Genomic DNA, 18359 nt, shown 5'->3' on the forward strand with positions numbered 1-18359 from the left:
TCATTCGTCTTAACTATCGAACAATCGGTTTTTCTGATGGAATGATAAAACAACCAGAAATATTTGCTTACTTATGAGGACTTGATCCAAGTCATCCTTTTGGCTTTTGTTTTGTTTACAAGATCATGGTTTATGCCCAAGATTGCTTTGGCACTAATTGATCACTTTAATATGTTTTCATTTAAACTGTGCCAAAACAAGTATTAACAGTTTTTCCGCGATGTTTAAGAACATAATAATAATCGAATGAGTATGTCCATGTCCTTTGTCCCTTAATCTTTTCCGGTAGACAGATATGAAACGTTTTATAATCAGCAGGCACGTACGTAATTGTTGAAAACGGCGGTGACTCAAGCACAGATGTTTCTTGCTTTTTTTTTAGAAGGAAGCAGGAAACAGGAAACATAATAGGTTTATTGTTTATGTTGAACAACGTAAACTTCAATGGGTGACGTTACATTGACCTTGGGAGCACGTGAGGAGGTAGTTGTTTATGAAGATCAAATAAGCCAATTAAGTTTGTGAATTCTAAAAGTTCAACAATAGAGGAAAAAAAACACTTCTTTTTGAAAACTGCCAAAAATTTGGCTTCTCAGCAGATATCTTTCAACGCGGATCATATCATTTCTTTGTCTAAACTCATATTCACAAAGTATTTTCTATTTTCTATTAGTATGTATTTGTAAACGCAGACTCCTCCTCGAATCCCTGAAATATAAAACATAGTTGTGCTTAAACCGTTAATTCCATCATTATCTGGCATATTTTCTCAAGCTAAGCTCCGCATTTCTCGATAATTACTCTTCGTGGGCAATAAACCGTTTAGGGTAGAGGATGTGAACAGTATGAGTATGTACATGCCTTTACTGAGAAAAAACTACCGCATATATGACGTGGCAGCTTGTCATACTCTCCATATCTATTCCTCTTTCCGGGTGCCTACATCTTATTGACTGTTGACTTCGCACCTCTAAAGTAAAAGCATAGGATAACACGCCTATATTAACGACATTGGAGAAGTACATGATGTCTCTTTTAAACAGAAGCGTTTCTCCTGGGCAACAATCGAACTCACCTATGCCGTCTAATTATGAAACAGAACTTCAAGAAAACCATCGTGCTGAAGCGCAAGAAAAGGTCTTCCTTACGAAAAAGGAAACCGCAGCGACATTTAATAGTCAAGAGCAACTGAATGGCATCTCAAAGAGGAATATGAGCAATGGTAGCAGTTTGTTGCAATCTGCTGAAGAGAAAAGCGATGGTAGCCAAGGTCAGAGATTGTACCGTGTGGCTCTGCTGGCTATGTGTTTAATCTCAGCAGTTTCTCTTGGGCTCACCTTGCTGATGTTGTTCGGTGTACTTCATGTTGCTTCACCGCAATGCTCTGGAGAAACAGGTATTCGCAGATTTTTAAGATGTTTTATTCTAGCTATGAACTCCTACCTTAAAATTGATCGCACATTAAATACGCTTTTATTTTAAATCATTTTTCGCTGTGAAACTATGATTTAGCTTAGAAAAAATTAAAGAAAATATTAGCTTAGTGAGGTAGACAAATATAAAATTAGGTAAGAGTGCACAAACCAGAGAAGACCGAGGTTGAATAAGTATAGACAAGACTGGAACGGTTTGCAGATGATTAACTTACAAAATCTACGACTAAACAGAGAACAAGTCTCGATGATAAAATTTTTCTATTATGAGAGACCTTCGAGTCTTAGCTATTGTAAGTAACAAATAGGAAACGACATGTCTATAGACACTTTACTCGGGACTGCTTTCGAGGGCGGCGTTTCTTTTGTGTGTCACAGCATGCCAACACACGTCTATATTTTGACGTGACTCAAATAACCAAAAGTCGCACATAGAAATAGCATTGAACAACAGTAAATTTACGAAAATCATCCACCCCCGTCGTCCCTGGCCTTGAAGAGATTGGAGTCAGTGTAAGATTCGAAATGAATATCATTGGCGTATAAGATGATCAGGAAACCTTCGTCAATTTCATTAAAGATCATCCTTCTCCCTGTGGGTCGATTCTTGAGCTCTAGGGTCAATCATAATCGAAAAACTACATTCAATGTTTCTCCGTACAAATGAATAAAGGCTGATAGTTTCGAAAGGAACTGTTTGGGGCTGCGTCGGTGGGAGTAACGAAATAATTTGGATATATCAACAAAGTTGAAATGCTAAATTGGCCACCGTAACGATTACAAAAGCTGACGTTTCGAGCGTTTAGCCCTTCGTCGGAGCGAATAGAGGAATTGTGGGTTGTGTGTGCTTTTAAAGGCAGAAAATGGAGCTACGTTATTGGTGGGAACATGGCAACGAGAAAAACACGAATAAATTAATGGAATGAAAAGCGTTCGTTGATCCCTGTGGGATTTAGACTGCCGGTTTGAAAGATGAGCTTTTGTTCAAGAGTTTTACGGCTTTCCGTGCTGCCTAAGTGTAAGGAAAGACCGCAGATTGCCATATGTTGCTTAGAATGATTAGGTAAATTAAGGTGTCTAGCGACTGGTTTCGATGTGTCCTTGTCATTCTTTTCCACGTCTCGAAGGTGTTCTCGGAATCGGTCACCTCGTCTTCTGCCTGTTTCGCCGATGTATATCTTTTTGCAATAAGTGCAGGTTATGCAATAGATTACATTGGCCGAGGTGCACGTGAAGTGATCGGTGATCTTAATGGATCATTTAGGTCCCGATATTTTATCAGTGTTGTGAATGAAAGGACACGTTTTGCATCGTGCACGAGCGCATTTAGAAGTGCCTGGTTGGTCATTAGTCTGAAACGAACTTCTGACGGAAAAATTGCCTATGTTTTTGTCGCGTTTGAATGAAACGAGCGGATGCTGCGAAAAGATAGTGCTTGTCTCTGGATCGTTTTGAAGTAATTTAAAGTTTTTAAGAATGATTGATTTAACTGAGTGGTCTTGAGGGTGAAATGTGAGAGTAAATGGAATGCGGTCAGAATCTTCCTTATGCGACGTTTGTAGTGCTGAATGTCGATCAATAAGTTGGGCGCGGTGGTAACCTGCTTGAACGACAGAAACAGGGTAACCACGTTTATCGAAAAACTGGCACATTGACTCTGATTTGTGGTGGAAATCAGAGTCATCACTACATAAACGACGAAGTCTTAGAAATTGAGAAAAAGGAATGGAATTCTTAACGTGAGATGGATGCGAAGACGAATATAACAAGTAATTATGCGAGTCTGTAGGTTTGTAATACACACTAGTGCATAAACCGTTACCTTCAATTGAAACTTTGATGTCTAAAAAGGATAAAGAATTGTCAGAAATTTCCCAGGTATATTTCAGAGCCGGGTGAAAAGAATTGACTGCGGTTATGAATTGAGTGAGCTCCTCTCTGGTAGAGGAGGTAGCGCCGATACAGTCGTCGATGTAGCGACCGTAGAGTTCAGGTTCGGACCCGTTGTATTGGCTGAAAAATTGATGTTCGACAAAACTTACAAAAAGACTGGCATAGCTAGGTCCCATTTTGGTGCCCATGGCTACACCAAAAAAGTTTCTCCGTACAGACTGAAGCATTCACTCTATCGCAAACGGTTCTCTCTTGCGGCTTATTTAATGTGTTTCTTTGAGACTGGTTGACCTCAATATCTTATTTCTACAAATTATTTACGCCCTGCTTGTATTGAGAATTTCCCTTTCCCATTATTTTTTAAATCGTCGATGCTCAATGTTTAAACAGTGGAAAAGTCCTTTAGTTGAGTAGGCGGTGAACTAATCCGAAAAAATCCGAAGACTCCAGTTTTGTAAAGCTACAAAGTTTATGTTTGCTCATCACTTCTGCTCATTAAGATAACTGGATTCTTTTCACTGATCGATTATTATTCAGTCATTATAGATATTGATTCATATAGAGTCCTTTTTACGTAGTTATCTTTTAACATGCATTTTAAGCTTTTATTTATTATTTCATCAATATTTTTCATTTAGAAATAGCAGAACTTAAGAAGAACCTACAAGATTTGAAAAGGAACCTCTCAGCGTTGAGAGAATCTTCAGTAGGTCAAAATTCTTTATTATTGAGAAGAAAAGAATATCCAACAAAGGAGGCCTCTAATGTACAGCGTAATTCATCACTGATATAAACTAGGAAAGATCTCGAGTACGTGTAGTGGGGATTTAAATCTTCTCACAATCAGTGCAACCCTGCTGCAGAATACATATATCTTATTAGACGTTTTGTTGTGCAGTATCGCTGAGTATTTTTACGAGTTGTGCCGTATTTTGACTCGCCCTACGGGCTCCTCAAAATACAAATCACGATTAAAAATACTCAGCGATACTACACAACAAAACGTCTAATAACTTATTTATTATCCAACACGCCAAACTGTTATTTCAGTGCGGGCGAATTTCGCAGATGTTTATTTACGGGGAGTGCGTGACAGAAGTATGCGAAGCGGAACGGAATTGACGCGTTGTTGTGTTGCTGTTTCTATTTTCTTCATTAAATGAAGAACTTTTCTGGTCGTCAAGCTGTTTTTCTTCGTTCGATTCATGTAATGAACTTGGATCTATATTTGCCAGCCATTCTAACTCTTCGTCGTCGGAAATATGATTCAAATTGTCCGGCATTTGTTTTTTTTTTTTTTTTTCGTAACTACAATCCAATTCTTCGCTTGCGCGATGCGAGAAAACCTGTTTAACTGGTACTCTACAATAGACGAGTACAAATACCGCGTGATATTTGTACTCGTCTATGGCGTTATTTGTACTCGTCTAGGTGTAGTTGGATAATAACAACCGATATTCTACTCATGCGACTTCATGTTTCAGACGGGTACCTCGGGCTCAAACATAGGTTGCCTAAGAAAGCTGCAAAGTAAACGGAATGTTGATGAATCGGAAAGGAAAATTTGTTCCTTCTTTCAACTCGTGTCTATCCAAATTATATTCTGTTCGAAATGGGACGTCTCCTTTTTTTCCTTTTTTTTGCGGGGGGGGAGGGGGGCTTGGGGAATAATTTTCTTTGCACGACTCTTGTATTATTCCTAGATTTTTATTTCATCTCAGTTCATCTTGATATTTTAGATCGAAACCTCTTTAGCTAAATTTGGTTATGAACATATTTCTGTCCGTCGCTGTCACAGGTTTCATATAGGAATCTGGAGAATGACGTTGCAATTGCCAAGGTGGGTTTTCATTCAATGTTTGAATATAGTCTTCAAATTCTAATACTCTGAGGGGAGCATCGATATAAAAACAAAATCCTTGGGTGCTTGACAATTTAAAATTACGAGAGAGTTGAAAAAGTCTGTATTGTTCAAAATTTACCCTTTTTTCTCCTGACAGATTGAAATGGGTTTGGAAAACTTGAAAAATAAAGTAAGTTTACACCCAGAGAATATTCTCTTGGTTAACACTGAATATCCATGACAATTCAAATATTTACTTGTGAATTTTTTTCTTTTAAGTCTATTTGTTGATTTCCTTCGTTATTGAGCTATTGACTATTTTCAATAATTCATTGATCTAATGGCAGTTACTTGCATCATTCATGGAATATTTAATATATGTAGTCATCCTTATGTGTATTAACTTTTAATATTCATTGTATTTAAGTTGTCGTTTTCTCATATGTAAGATGACACAACAATGCAAATCCATTTCTTGAATACCTCACATTTCTTGTAGCACATGACAATTATTAACTAATGGTAAACACCACGGCGTACACTATTGAGTTATGGATGCACGTGGGAGGTTGCTGAGCACGAAAGAAGCGCAAGAGTCTCTCGAGGCGATAGCCGAGATGAACTTAAGCTTCTTGATAACATGACAAACCAATTACTTGCGAAACACTTGCCGTTACTTGATAACATTTGCTCACGTGAAAAGCGTACACCCATGCGCAAATAGTAGACACCGAGTTTACAAATTAGAGCGCAAGCTTCACGTGATTTATGTTATAAAACTCATTCGACTCAAATAATGTATGTTTGATACGACGCAGTCTCCTAAGTTAATTTTTCCATTCATTATTGTGGCAGGTTGCAAACGACTTGGAGAATGTGGAGAAAAACATTACAGAGGTAAATATTATTAGTGTTTATACATCGTCTTGAATGTGTATCCCTGTATCTTCGAGTTGCGGGTGGCGATATTGAGGAAGCAGCTAATACCACATTGTAGTGTGGTATTAGGTTTGGTATATGGCTGGTAGGTGTTTTGGCTGAGATTAAATGTGACGTCCAGGAAGTTTATTACTTGTTTGTTAGCTTCCATGGTGACGCGGAGTCCGTTAGCGTTAAAAATGTGGCATATCTCTTTTTTGACATTTTCAGTGTCCCTGGGTGTGGTGTCGGTTGTGGGAAGTCCGTCGTCTCGGTATAGACCAATGTTTATGTTGAGATTCTGTAGCTGGGACAAGAGGAAGTTTCCGATAAGTTCACAGGTTTCGGCGCCGTCGATTATAAGCGATGGTATCGCATTCGTTCGATTCATGTAATGAACTTGGATCTATATTTGCCAGCCATTCTAACTCTTCGTCGTCGGAAATATGATTCAAATTGTCCGCCATTTGTTTTTTTTTTTCGTAATTACAATCCAACTCTTCGCTTGCGCGATGCGAGAAAACCTGTTTAACTGGTACTCTACAATAGACGAGTACAAATACCGCGTGCTATTTGTACTCGTCTATGGCGTTATTTGTACTCGTCTAGGTGTAGTTGGATATTAACAACCGATATTCTACTCATGCGACTTCATGTTTCAGACGGGTACCTCGGGCTCAAACATAGGTTGCCTAAGAAAGCTGCAAAGTAAACGGAATGTTGATGAATCGGAAAGGAAAATTTGTTCCTTCTTTCAACTCGTGTCTATTCAAATTATATTCTGTTCGAAATGGGACGTCTCCTTTTTTTCCTTTTTTTTGCGGGGGGGGAGGGGGGCTCGGGGAATAATTTTCTTTGCACGACTCTTGTATTATTCCTAGATTTTTATTTTATCTGAGTTCATCTTGATATTTTAAATCGAAACCTCTTTAGCTAAATTTGGTTATGAACATATTTCTGTCCGTCGCTGTCACAGGTTTCATATAGGAATCTGGAGAATGACGTTGCAATTGCCAAGGTGGGTTTTCATTCAATGTTTGAATATAGTCTTCAAATTCTAATACTCTGAGGGGAGCATCGATATAAAAACAAAATCCTTGGGTGCTTGACAATTTAAAATTACGAGAGAGTTGAAAAAGTCTGTATTGTTCAAAATGTACCCTTTTTTCTCCTGACAGATTGAAATGGGTTTGGAAAACTTGAAAAATAAAGTAAGTTTACACCCAGAGAATATTCTCTTGGTTAACACTGAATATCCATGACAATTCAAATATTTACTTGTGAATTTTTTTCTTTTAAGTCTATTTGTTGATTTCCTTCGCTATTGAGCTATTGACTATTTTCAATAATTCATTGATCTAATGGCAGTTATTGGCATCATTCATGGAATATTTAATATATGTAGTCATCCTTATGGGTATTAACATTTTATATTCATTGTATTTAAGTTGTCGTTTTCTCATATGTAAGATGACACAACAATGCAAATCCATTTCTTGAATACCTCACATTTCTTGTAGCACATGACAATTATTAACTAATGGTAAACACCACGGCGTACACTATTGAGTTATGGATGCACGCGGGAGGTTGCTGAGCACGAAAGAAGCGCAAGAGTCTCTCGAGGCGATAGCCGCGATGAACTTAAGCTTCTTGATAACATGAAAAACCAATTACTTGCGAAACACTTGCCGTTACTTGATAACATTTGCTCACGTGAAAAGCGTACACCCATGGGCAAATAGTAGACACCGAGTTTACAAATTAGAGCGCAAGTTTCACGTGATCTATGTTATAAAACTCATTCGACTCAAATAATGTATGTTTGATACGACGCAGTCTCCTGAGTTAATTTTTCCATTCATTATTGTGGCAGGTTTCAAACGACTTGGAGAATTTGGAGAAAAACGTTACAGAGGTAAATATTATTAGTGTTTATACATCGTCTTCAACATGTATCCCTGTATCGGGTGGCGATATTAAGGAAGCAGCTATTCGTGAGTTGGGCTTTAGAATTTAAACGAGCATTACATATGTGTTGTTTATTAATAATAGTTCTTATCTTTTGGACAGGTGGAAAAGAAACTGGAAAATGTGAAATGCAATGTAAGTCTAAATCTGAACATACATGACGGTTCGGAAATTTCTTGGATGAAATATTAAATTTGGTTTGATATCAATAACTGATTTCTTTCTAATTAATGGTTTATAATCTAGCTAAATCTATATATTGAGAGATTAAACTTGGTGTCCGTCAAACAGTGCCCGATACAAATAGTAGGGCGGGTATACTGTGTGGTAGCCGGAAAAATCAACTACATATACATCCCTACAGACCTGTTTCGTGGTTGCCCACTCATCAGGGGATTTTAATGGCAGAATAATGCGATACCATCGCTTATATACTATACTAATTGCTAATTAACATGGTTTATGCGGTGTGAAAAGTGTCAAGTCAGCTGTTGCGTAGGAGGGCTTTGTTTCTGTGTCGGCAGGAAGAGACGAGTTCGTTACGCTTGTTGAATGTTGATACGTCTGGGTGACAGATGATCAGGAATTTTTCTTAAAGGCATAGGTTGCATCGTTTGCTTGAGCTGTTGTAGGGCAGGTGAGAAGATAGGATGCACCAGGTGATGGAATAATCGAAGTTGTTGTCCAGATGTGTTTGCTGAGTTCGGTGGAGTTGCGGTGTTTTGCGTCTCGGAATGATGAGGTGTGGTTGTTGCAGCGGGACTTAAAGTCGTTTGGAGTGAGCCCGATGTATGTGTCTGTCGTGCTGTTGCCTTTACGCGTAATAGTAGCTTGGTATATGACAGATTGTTTGAGGCAGTCTCCTTATACAGGGCATGAGTTTTTCTGTCAGCAGTTGCATTTCTTGTTGTTGTTTGCGGTGGAGGTGTCGTTTGTGGCGGTGGCGTTAGTCTTTACGTGGGAGGTGAGGATTCTTTTGTTGTGGTTGTTGATGATTTGTTTTGTATTGTCCATGCAGCTGTAACTAATTTTGATTGTGTTTCTGTTGAAAACTCTACAGAGCTTATGGTCTTTGGGGAAGTGTTTGTCAATCAGCGTGAGGAATTTATGTCCGTTGTTAGTGCTGGTGTTCTTGGTGAAAGACGGGTTGTTCCAGAGGATGTTGTTGCGTTGGCGGTTCTTGCGTCTTTGTATGTGTGTGTTGGTTCGTAGTGGAGTGTGTAGCTGTAACCACTGGTGCTGGTTTAATGCTTTCTGGTAGGCGGGAGCGGCTTGGTCGAAGGAAGTTTTGTCGGATGAGAGGAATGATAAGCGTCTGTTGATGCCGGCGGGGATGTTTTTCGTGGTGGACGGTGGATGGTTGCTTTCGCGGTGAACGTATTGTAGTGTGGTATTAGGTTTGGTATATGGCTGGTAGGTGTTTTGGCTGAGATTAAATGTGACGTCCAGGAAGTTGATTACTTGTTTGTTATCTTCCATGGTGACGCGGGGTCCGTTAGCGTTAAAAATGTGGTATATCTCTTTTTTGATATTTTCAGTGTCCCTGGGTGTGGCGTCGGTTGTGGCAAGTCCGTCGTCTCGGTATAGACCAATGTTTATGTTGAGATTCTGTAGCTGGGACAAGAGGAAGTTTCCGATAAGTTCACAGGTTTCGGCGCCGTCGAATATAAGCGATGGTATCGCATTATTCTGCCATAAAAATCCCCTGATGAGTGGGTAACCACGAATCAGGTCTGTAGGGATGTATATGTAGTTGTTTTTTACGCCTACCACACATTAAATCTATGTATATTTATATTAATTAAACTATTTCATTAAACTATTTTATAGAAACTAAACTTGAATTTTCTTTCCCATGTGGAAGATTGTACAGCTATAGAAATTTATTTGACCCGGATGTAAGCTTTATGCATTTCTTGTAAATCCTAAAAGTCATTACTAATTTTTGGAACAGCATGGAGTAGTATGAGTGTTGATTTTTGCGTGGATAACAACTGACATGTGGAAGATTGTACAGCTATAAAAATTTATTTGACACGGTGTAAGCTTTATGCATTTCTTGTAGCTCGGGAAAGGGAAATAAAACTCAGTGTAACTTCACTACGACATAATCTCTTCATAGCTGTACAAAGAAGTTCTCGCTAACAGTTTTTTTTTTTTTGCCTTTTAAGCAATGCTCTTGGTTTCTCAAAGGAAGTAAGAAAGGTCCACACAAATCATTTTTATTAATCTCATAAAAAAAAAAATTCGTGAATTTATGAAACTGACTGCGTCACCAAAGAGTCACCTAACCTGCCCATACGTTTCCTGTACCGTGTCTAATACCAAAACTAGTGACCTGGTAGATCTTCTAATTGTATCAGCCCCGCTCATATAAAAAGAGCCTAAAATATATAGTTCACCCGTGAACAGCATATTGGATGTGGACTACAGACTGATGAAACGATTGCAGGTCCCAAAGGTTTGAAGTGCTCGTCCTTTACTTATAAACAATTTATCCGTGTAACATAGTGTGAGCTCCCCCGAGGCGGCTCAAACTAATGATCTTCGCGCTATGAGTGAAGTGCTCCGAGAGAAACTAGCAGTCACAATCGGTGGAGTCCTATCCAAAAAATTCCGCGCGAGGAAATAGTGACGACAGCTAAAGCCTCTCGCCACCCTTCCTCACAGCTGTTCCACGATATCAGGGAAATTATCACCACGTCTTCTGGGAAACTTTTCTTTTTTGGCCAAAAAATTATCCTTGCTTCTTATCAAAACAGGAGATCTTGTTTTCTTAGATCACATGGCCAACGGGATTCAACAGTTCTAAGGGTGATATTGGACCTGTCGGGCCTCCCGGACTTCCAGGATATAATGGTACTCAGGGTTCTACAGGACCATCTGGACTACCTGGACCACCTGGTGTTCAGGGCCTTCGTGGACCATCTGGGTACAATGGTACCCAGGGCCCACCTGGACTAGGGGCCAGTTTCTGTGTTTTCAAGACTTCAAGCAGCCCTGGTATGATAAAACACGCAAGCGCTAAACAAACAGTGGAAGTCAGAGAACCAAACGTAAGTTACAGATCAGCTCTATATTGGGTACAGAAAAAAATTAATCTTTTTAGTCTAAATTTTAATACAAACTTTACTAAGAGAGGATTATTAGAAGGTTCTTCAAATTCATAAAAAGAACCAAAGAAAACTTCAAAATTGTTGAACTTTACAACAAAAGTACATGGAGAAACTTTTCTAAACTCCAAGGCATCTAACTTTTTTATTGAATAACAAGTCCTAAGTTAATTCTTACGAAGAAGCAATTCCTTTAAGAAATACTACCAATAAGAATCCTTTAAACTTACTCAAGCCCACTAAAGCCTTAGTTTGCCACTGACACAATCTCACTATTCCCTCACAATATTTCAAATATGCCACAAAGGCTCTCTATTGGTAAGACGTTTCAGAGAGTCAGTCTCTTCAAACCATAGAAACTATTACTCCCATATGATTTAGTCCTTATATACATTCACATCGTTTTCTTAATCATTCTGGGCGCCTACAACACAACTATCCTTGTAGAATTACAACTAAATGACGTAAAATAATTTTCTTGAAAGTGCCATGGTAGCCGTTAGCCGTAAAAATTGACAAATTTTAACCGTTAACGGTAAACAATATTTCCGATGATAGCAATGGATTGATATTAACTGTCTTTTTATTTATTTTATTCATTTATCCTTATTTCTTACAAATTCACTCCACAAGAATACACAAACAATTAGCATGAATAACAATTAAGCTTAATAAAAACCTTAAAAGGAAAAATTGTGAAGACGGAGACAACCAAAAGCGCTGACGCACCATACAAGGGATGCCCCCCTCGAATTAAAAAAATTTAATATAGCAAAACTATACTGAAATATTAAAACAAATGCCCTAATTATCCTTATCCTTAATAAAACTTGAAACCTTCTTTTTAAAAGTTTCAATACTATCTGATTCTCTAATGTGATTAGGTAAGCTATTCCATTCACCAACGGTACTGTTAAAAAAAACTATATTTGAGACCGTTAGTTCTGCTAAAATTTGGGACAAGGTCCTGTTTGTTATTTTTCCTCAAATTATAAGTCATGCTTCTGTCCCTACAAAATATGAGGTTATTGGAAATGTCTATGTCATAATGGCCATTAATTACATTGAACAAAAACGTAACATCCTTAATGAACCTCCTATCAGGTAATAGCAACATTTTCAATTTAGATAGTCTAGTACCATAATCATCATCAAACCTAGTGATTCATCTAGTAGCTCTTCGCTGAAGAGCCTCCAATTTGTCAATGTTACGTTTAGTATAAGGGTTCCAAGTTTCACATGAATATTCCAATAAGGGTCTCACAAGACTACAATAAAGCATTCTCATTGTTTGAACATCATTTAAGTCCCTACAAGTCCTTTTTACCAACCCTAAAACCCTATTGACCTTAGCAGTTATTCTATCTATATGCTAGTTCCATGAGACACCACTAACAGTAAACAATCCTAAATCTTTATAAACATTAACATATTCCAAGGGTTGACCTTCAATGTTATACTCCTCAACTAAGGGTCCCTTTTCCTGGTTATTCGCATGATCTTACATTTCTTAGTATCAATTGTCATCTTGTTCATCTCACACCAATCTGATATTTTATCTATGTCACTTTGAAAAGAGGACAGATCCTCTTGAGTATTAATAATCCTATACATTTTGGTATCATCAGCATAAAATGCAATTGAGCACCCGTAAAATGGTCAAAAATTTAACTGTTAGCCGTAGAAGCCATCCTCCCATTGAGACCCTCTGACTAGGCACCGGCATTCTCTAAATTTCCAGAAAATAGTACTCTACATGTACAATCGCCTCCCATAACACCGATTCATAGCCGGCGGAGCAGAGGAGGAAGGGTACGAAGGGGGCGTTACCCCCAAACAAAAATTTGGGTATGAGTGAGGGGGCAAAGTCCCCTACGTTTCGTGCCGAAAATACGCTAACGCGGAATAAAAATTGGTAAAATAGTCAACCTCCTGATCTTTTCACAAATCCTTTCATCAGCATCGCGCTCGGCGAAATAATGTGTTGTAAAACTTTTTTATGAACAGCACCGGCCCGTGCGCGAGAATTTTATATATAACAACTGAAGGTAGACATGATTTAACTTTGTCTGTGGGAGCCCAATCAAATGTTAACCTGAAAGATCTAAGACTGTGCCGCAAAAATTCAAGTAAGTCACAAATCGATTACCGACACTCGGAACTGTAAAGATTGCGGAGATTTGCTTATGCAAACGAACCACGGAAAGGGTATTTTGGTAAATTTGAGTCAGAGATTGTATGGGGGGTGGGGGAAGGGAAATAACCTCCTTGGGTTTCTGACCATGATGCATTTATGATAACATCAGTTCGAGAAGGAGAAGTCGAAAGAAGAATATCGCGAATTTTCGCCGTCGGCTATCGTTGTATAATAAAAAAATGTTATGCACTTGTTCATTCGCAAAAATGAGATTTACTCATGCGCAGGGGTGGTTCCTGTGAAATGTGATTCCTGTGAAATGAGGCGCGCAATAAAACAGGTACTCGCCGGTACGAAAAAGTCGACTGTTTCTTCAATCTTTGAAAACGGGAAATGGCACACTGAAAATCTCTCCATCGCCAAGATTATGAACCAGTACTTTGTGTCAATTGGCAAAGTACTAGCAAAACCGTTTCAAAGCATTTCGACTGCTTTTACTTCCAACACCCCTTCTTCTGAATTTCAATTGCATAATGTTAATGTGAACTTCGTCCGCAATGCCCTTAAATCCTTAAAACCTAACAAAGCTGTTGGACTTGATAAGCTAAGTGCACGCCTGTTGAAGGATGCTTCTGACGTCATCGCCCCAATACTAACTGGTTTGATCAATAAATCCTTCAGTGATGGAGTATTTCCTAGAGTCTGGAAATGTGCAAAAGTCATTGCATTATTTAAAGATGGAGATAAGTCAATAAAGGATACCTATCGACCAATATCAATCTTACCAACTATAAGCAAGATCATAGAGAGACCAGCACATTTTCAGTTAAGTTCCTTTTTGGAAGTAAACAGACTATTATCACAATCACAGTTTGCATTGGCTTCCGACTGAAGCGTTCAACTTCCACTACGCTAATCGACTTTACAGACCAAGTCCTTGAAAGTATGGACAAAGGATGCGTGACGGGAACAGTGTTCCTGGACCTTTGCAAGGCGTTCGACACTGTCGATCATCTGCTCCTCATCAACAAACTCAAGTCGCTGGGAGTAGCAGGAAAAAGTTTAGAATGGTTCCGCTCATATCTCACTGGTCGAGTTAGGAAAACAGTGTGTGTAAATGCATTGTCCCCCCCCCCCCCCAGCTAAAGTCACTATGGGAGTGCCGCAGGGTAGCATTCTGGGGCCATTGTTATTCTTGGTATATATTGAAAGAGTTCAATCTACATACATACATAGATACATAGGTTAATTGACCACTCCCCATAGGGGCTTTTCAGGGCCAACACCCGCCCATCCCACCCAGGGGAGGACATCCACCACACAGTAATCTCGTGCGTGGGAAATTAACGTCTCCTACCCCTAACCCTGCAGGATACGGGGCCTATGGTTTATTCGTCCTTATCCGAGAAGACTAGAATATCTATCCATTTCTTGATTGTAGAAAGGTAGCAAATTCTCCTCACTTATTTTAAGACCATGAGTATTGGTCCGGCCGGGGCTCAAACCCTCCACCTCCCGCACAACACAATTCGGCGCTCTAACCAATGGCGCTGCGTGCCAGGTCTAAAAATAGATATGTCATCTTTGGACCCCCCACTGGTTTAGGGCAAACACTCGCAGTCTTTACAAGGAATTGTCTGCAAAACGTATCAGAAGCAAGACTATTTTCGCTCAAAAAAAGGCTCTAACTTTCTAAAATGGTTGCAACTAGGCATTGCTTTCGGGGTACAAAAATGGCTCAAGATATCCAGAAAGATTGCCAGATTCGCTTAAAGAAATGCTGAAAAACGGTCGGAAAGCCTTCATACTGTTCCCAAAGCCGAAGCATGACTTGGAACTTTGTCAACCCCGGGTTAATGCGTGTTCTAGAAAGAATTTTTCAGTTGATAGTATTAACTACAATACTTATATTTGTGCTGTACACGGATATCCTTGACAAAAGCCTTTTCAAACCGCTTGTTTGGAAACATTACATAGACGACATCTCGCTATGGAGTACAAAAAAAGCAACAATAGAAAGTTTCATTGAAAAAGCAAACAATCATCATCCAACAATGAAATTTACGGCTGAAATTTCCGCTAAGGAAACAACACTCCTGGACGCCTACATCTATAAAGGCGAACGATTCGAAAAGGACGCAATCCTTGATGTGCGTACTCATTTTAAACAAACTGAGACATCTCAGTATACACACTATAGTTCCTGTCACCCACAAGGAGTTAAGAAGGGCTTAATAAAAGGAGAGGCTCTTAGACTTCTCAGAAAAAACTCATCTCATACAATATTCGAGGAGAAAATTGCAAATTTCAAAGCGCATTTGCAAAAGAGAGGCTACCCAGAGGCCCTCATTAACACAACCCTCTCAGAGGCGAATTTCAAAAACAGGAAACTAGCTCTTCAACAGAAACCGAAGACGAACCAACGAATCTTGCCTTTTATTACACAATACCAACCATCAGTGACCGAAAAAAAAGTAAAGCAAATTCTCATGAGACACTAGCATTTAATAGAAACAACCAGTACTAAGCGAACTATATAAAAATCCGCCACTCGTGTCTTAAAAATGAGGGCGATCGCTCAAAGACATACTCGTGAGGGCCAAACTTTGAATAGGCTATTCTAAACACGCGCTGGGGAGTCGTGTAGGCCTGTTAACCCCCCTTTTTACATTGAACTGTTAGATCCTTAAGTTTCACGTGATCGACTTTACTTTCCTTTAGTATCTTCGCCTGAAGCCATTCCCCATCATCTATACTTGAATCAAGTACATAATGTTTTCCCGACTTGATGCAGTCACGAACACGAGCGGTGAGGTCTGCTCGTTTTCCGCTCAATTTCAAGCCTCTACTGCTCGAACTTTGAGCCAGGAACACCGTCGTTTTGATTTAAAATAATTTGGATATATCAACAAAGTTGACAGGGTAAATTGGCCACCGAATAGTTCGCTCCGACGAAGGGCTGACGCTCGAAACGTCAGTTTTTGTAATCGTTACGGTGGCCAATTTACCATTTCAACTTTGTTGATATATCCAAATTATCTGGTTACTCCCACCAACGCAGCCCCAAACAGTTTTTTTCGAAACTATCAGCCTTTATTCATTTGTGTTTTGATTTAAAATACGAGCTTTAGAGGTGTTTGAACTAGAGATGGGCGCATCATCGCCCATATTCATTTACTCGGGAAGCCTGTTTGTTTCTCCTAATCGCTCTAGGGGTCAAAATTTCGTGACGTCACAAACGCGCAGCGCCATTGAGCTAACCGGGAGGCGGCACTCAAAGATGACGCTGTTTGCTGATGACATGGCATTTTATTGTCATGAGAACTCGCCAACCAATTTGCAATCAAAGCTCAATGCAGACTTGGCAGCTATTACATCTTGGTTACATAATAATTAGCTGACACTAAATGTTACTGAGTCGAAGATTATGGTCATTGAAGGACGTAACAGACTAAGTCAATTCAATGACATAGCCCTTGTAGCCAATAATGATCAACTGGAGAACGTTACCAGATTAAAGTATCTCGGAGTGATCATAAACCAGCATCTTACTTGGCATGACCATATTGAACAGCTACAAAGTAAAATAGCAAAGAAACTAGGTGTGATAAAACGAATCAAGCATCTTCTCCCAGTTTATGCATGGAGGATCTATATATCAACAATGGTCATTCCTGTTCTCGAATATGCAAGTAACGTATGAGGTGATAAAAATAACAAAGTTTTGATGGATTCTATTCAAGTTCTTCAGAATAAAGCAGCTAAGCTAGTACTGGATGGAGCGACACATTCCTCTTCAATTTAAGCACTTCTTGATATGAACTGGATCAATCTATCATCCAGAGGATCAATGCAACGGTGTCTTTTTATGTATAAACTTATAAATGACAGTGAAAGAAACAGTATGATTACTCGAGGCACAGACTATCATAGCTATAACACTCGCTCCAAGGAAACTATTAGATCTGTTAATGATCAAACACGAACTGGGGTCCACTCAGATCTTTTAATAGTGCATTGACAGACTGGAATTCCCTCCCAGAAGACATGAATAGTCTACCCTATGATGCTTTTAAAATTTCACTGCTTAAGTATTTTGAATTTTAATAGGTTCCGTTAGTGTGTCATCGCTTGCACATCGATTTTATTATTTTCTGTTCATGTCATATTTTAGATATTTCATATTTTAGATATTTCATATTTTAGATATTTCATATTTTAGATATTTCATATTTTAGATATTTCATATTTTAGATATTTCATATTTTAGATATTTCATATTTCATATTTCCACCGTGAGTGTTTACTTGTTAATTACGTGATTACTTATTTTATACATTGTTAATTTTGAGGGCCTCACTGAAAACCGCTGTGGCGAGCTGAGCTCCCTCTTTAAATATTTTTTTTATAAATAAATAAATAAATAAATAAACAAACAAACAGGAAAAATGTTTCATTACATTAGTCTTGCGTATATCGAACTCTGAAGTTATTTAGCATAATCATTATTATCATCATTTTGTCAGTATCATATATCTTTTTTTCTGTTTTCGGCAGAATGGGACGTTTATTGGTGTAAACTGTGATACAAATGACGCAAAAGTTTCAAAATTATCAAGTAAAGTCATCTCAGGTGGCAAGAGAGCCTACGAGTGCATTTGCGATGGTACCCTAACATCTGGAGATGCAAAAATGTATTGCAACATCCACTACTGGGAGTGTCAGTCATAAGGGGAAAACGTAAAGCCATTAGTTTAAAGAGAGTCTTTGTAGAAAAGTTAATAGAGAGTTGTACCAGAAACGAGAAGAGCAATTTAGCTGTTTAGCATATGACCAACTGCCCTCGATATCATATCTTTTGTCACTGGTGCATTAATTTTTCTCAAATGTGTCCAGTCGTAGTAAAGAGCAAAGAATGTTTACACCAAGTCATATTTACAATCGATATTATAAGCTTATTCTAGATTTATCCTGAAGCCATTCAGTATCGCAACATTAAAATATAGTCATATCGTTTTACCAAGTAACTTTTTCTTAAACTTTGACGTGGG

General features: G+C 38.7%; 1 protein-coding gene across 4 annotated transcripts; it reads left to right on the forward strand.

The window, feature by feature from the left end:
* Positions 1-851: 851 nt before the first annotated feature.
* Positions 852-18327, forward strand: LOC148728405 (uncharacterized). Of its 4 annotated transcripts, XM_088763124.1 has the most exons (11): positions 853-1396; positions 3965-4032; positions 5125-5166; positions 5327-5359; positions 6025-6066; positions 7064-7105; positions 7266-7298; positions 7964-8005; positions 8161-8193; positions 10839-11114; positions 17866-18327. In XM_088763124.1, exons 1-11 carry the CDS (start codon positions 1024-1026, stop codon positions 18037-18039), a joined length of 1158 nt encoding a protein of 385 aa, XP_088619250.1. In that variant the 5' UTR covers positions 853-1023; the 3' UTR covers positions 18040-18327. The 4 variants fall into 4 exon arrangements, with proteins under 4 accessions (XP_088619252.1, XP_088619253.1, XP_088619250.1 ...); XM_088763126.1 differs by lacking the exon at positions 5327-5359 and having other exon boundaries at positions 852-1396; XM_088763125.1 differs by lacking the exon at positions 7266-7298.
* The last annotated feature ends 32 nt before the right edge of the window (positions 18328-18359 follow it).

Source organism: Stylophora pistillata, chromosome 6 (assembly GCF_964205215.1).
Source record: "Stylophora pistillata chromosome 6, jaStyPist1.2, whole genome shotgun sequence".
In the NCBI taxonomy this organism is placed as follows: Eukaryota; Metazoa; Cnidaria; class Anthozoa; order Scleractinia; family Pocilloporidae; genus Stylophora; species Stylophora pistillata.

Excerpts from the sequence above, each read along its gene's own strand:
- LOC148728405 (XM_088763124.1), top strand. The coding sequence starts at position 1,024 with ATGATGTCTCTTTTAAACAGAAGCGTTTCTCCTGGGCAACAATCGAAC. Across the intron at positions 4,033-5,124 it reads CAGCGTTGAGAGAATCTTCA|GTTTCATATAGGAATCTGGA; the intron begins GTAGGTCAAAAT and ends TCGCTGTCACAG. Across the intron at positions 5,360-6,024 it reads TGGAAAACTTGAAAAATAAA|GTTGCAAACGACTTGGAGAA; the intron begins GTAAGTTTACAC and ends TTATTGTGGCAG.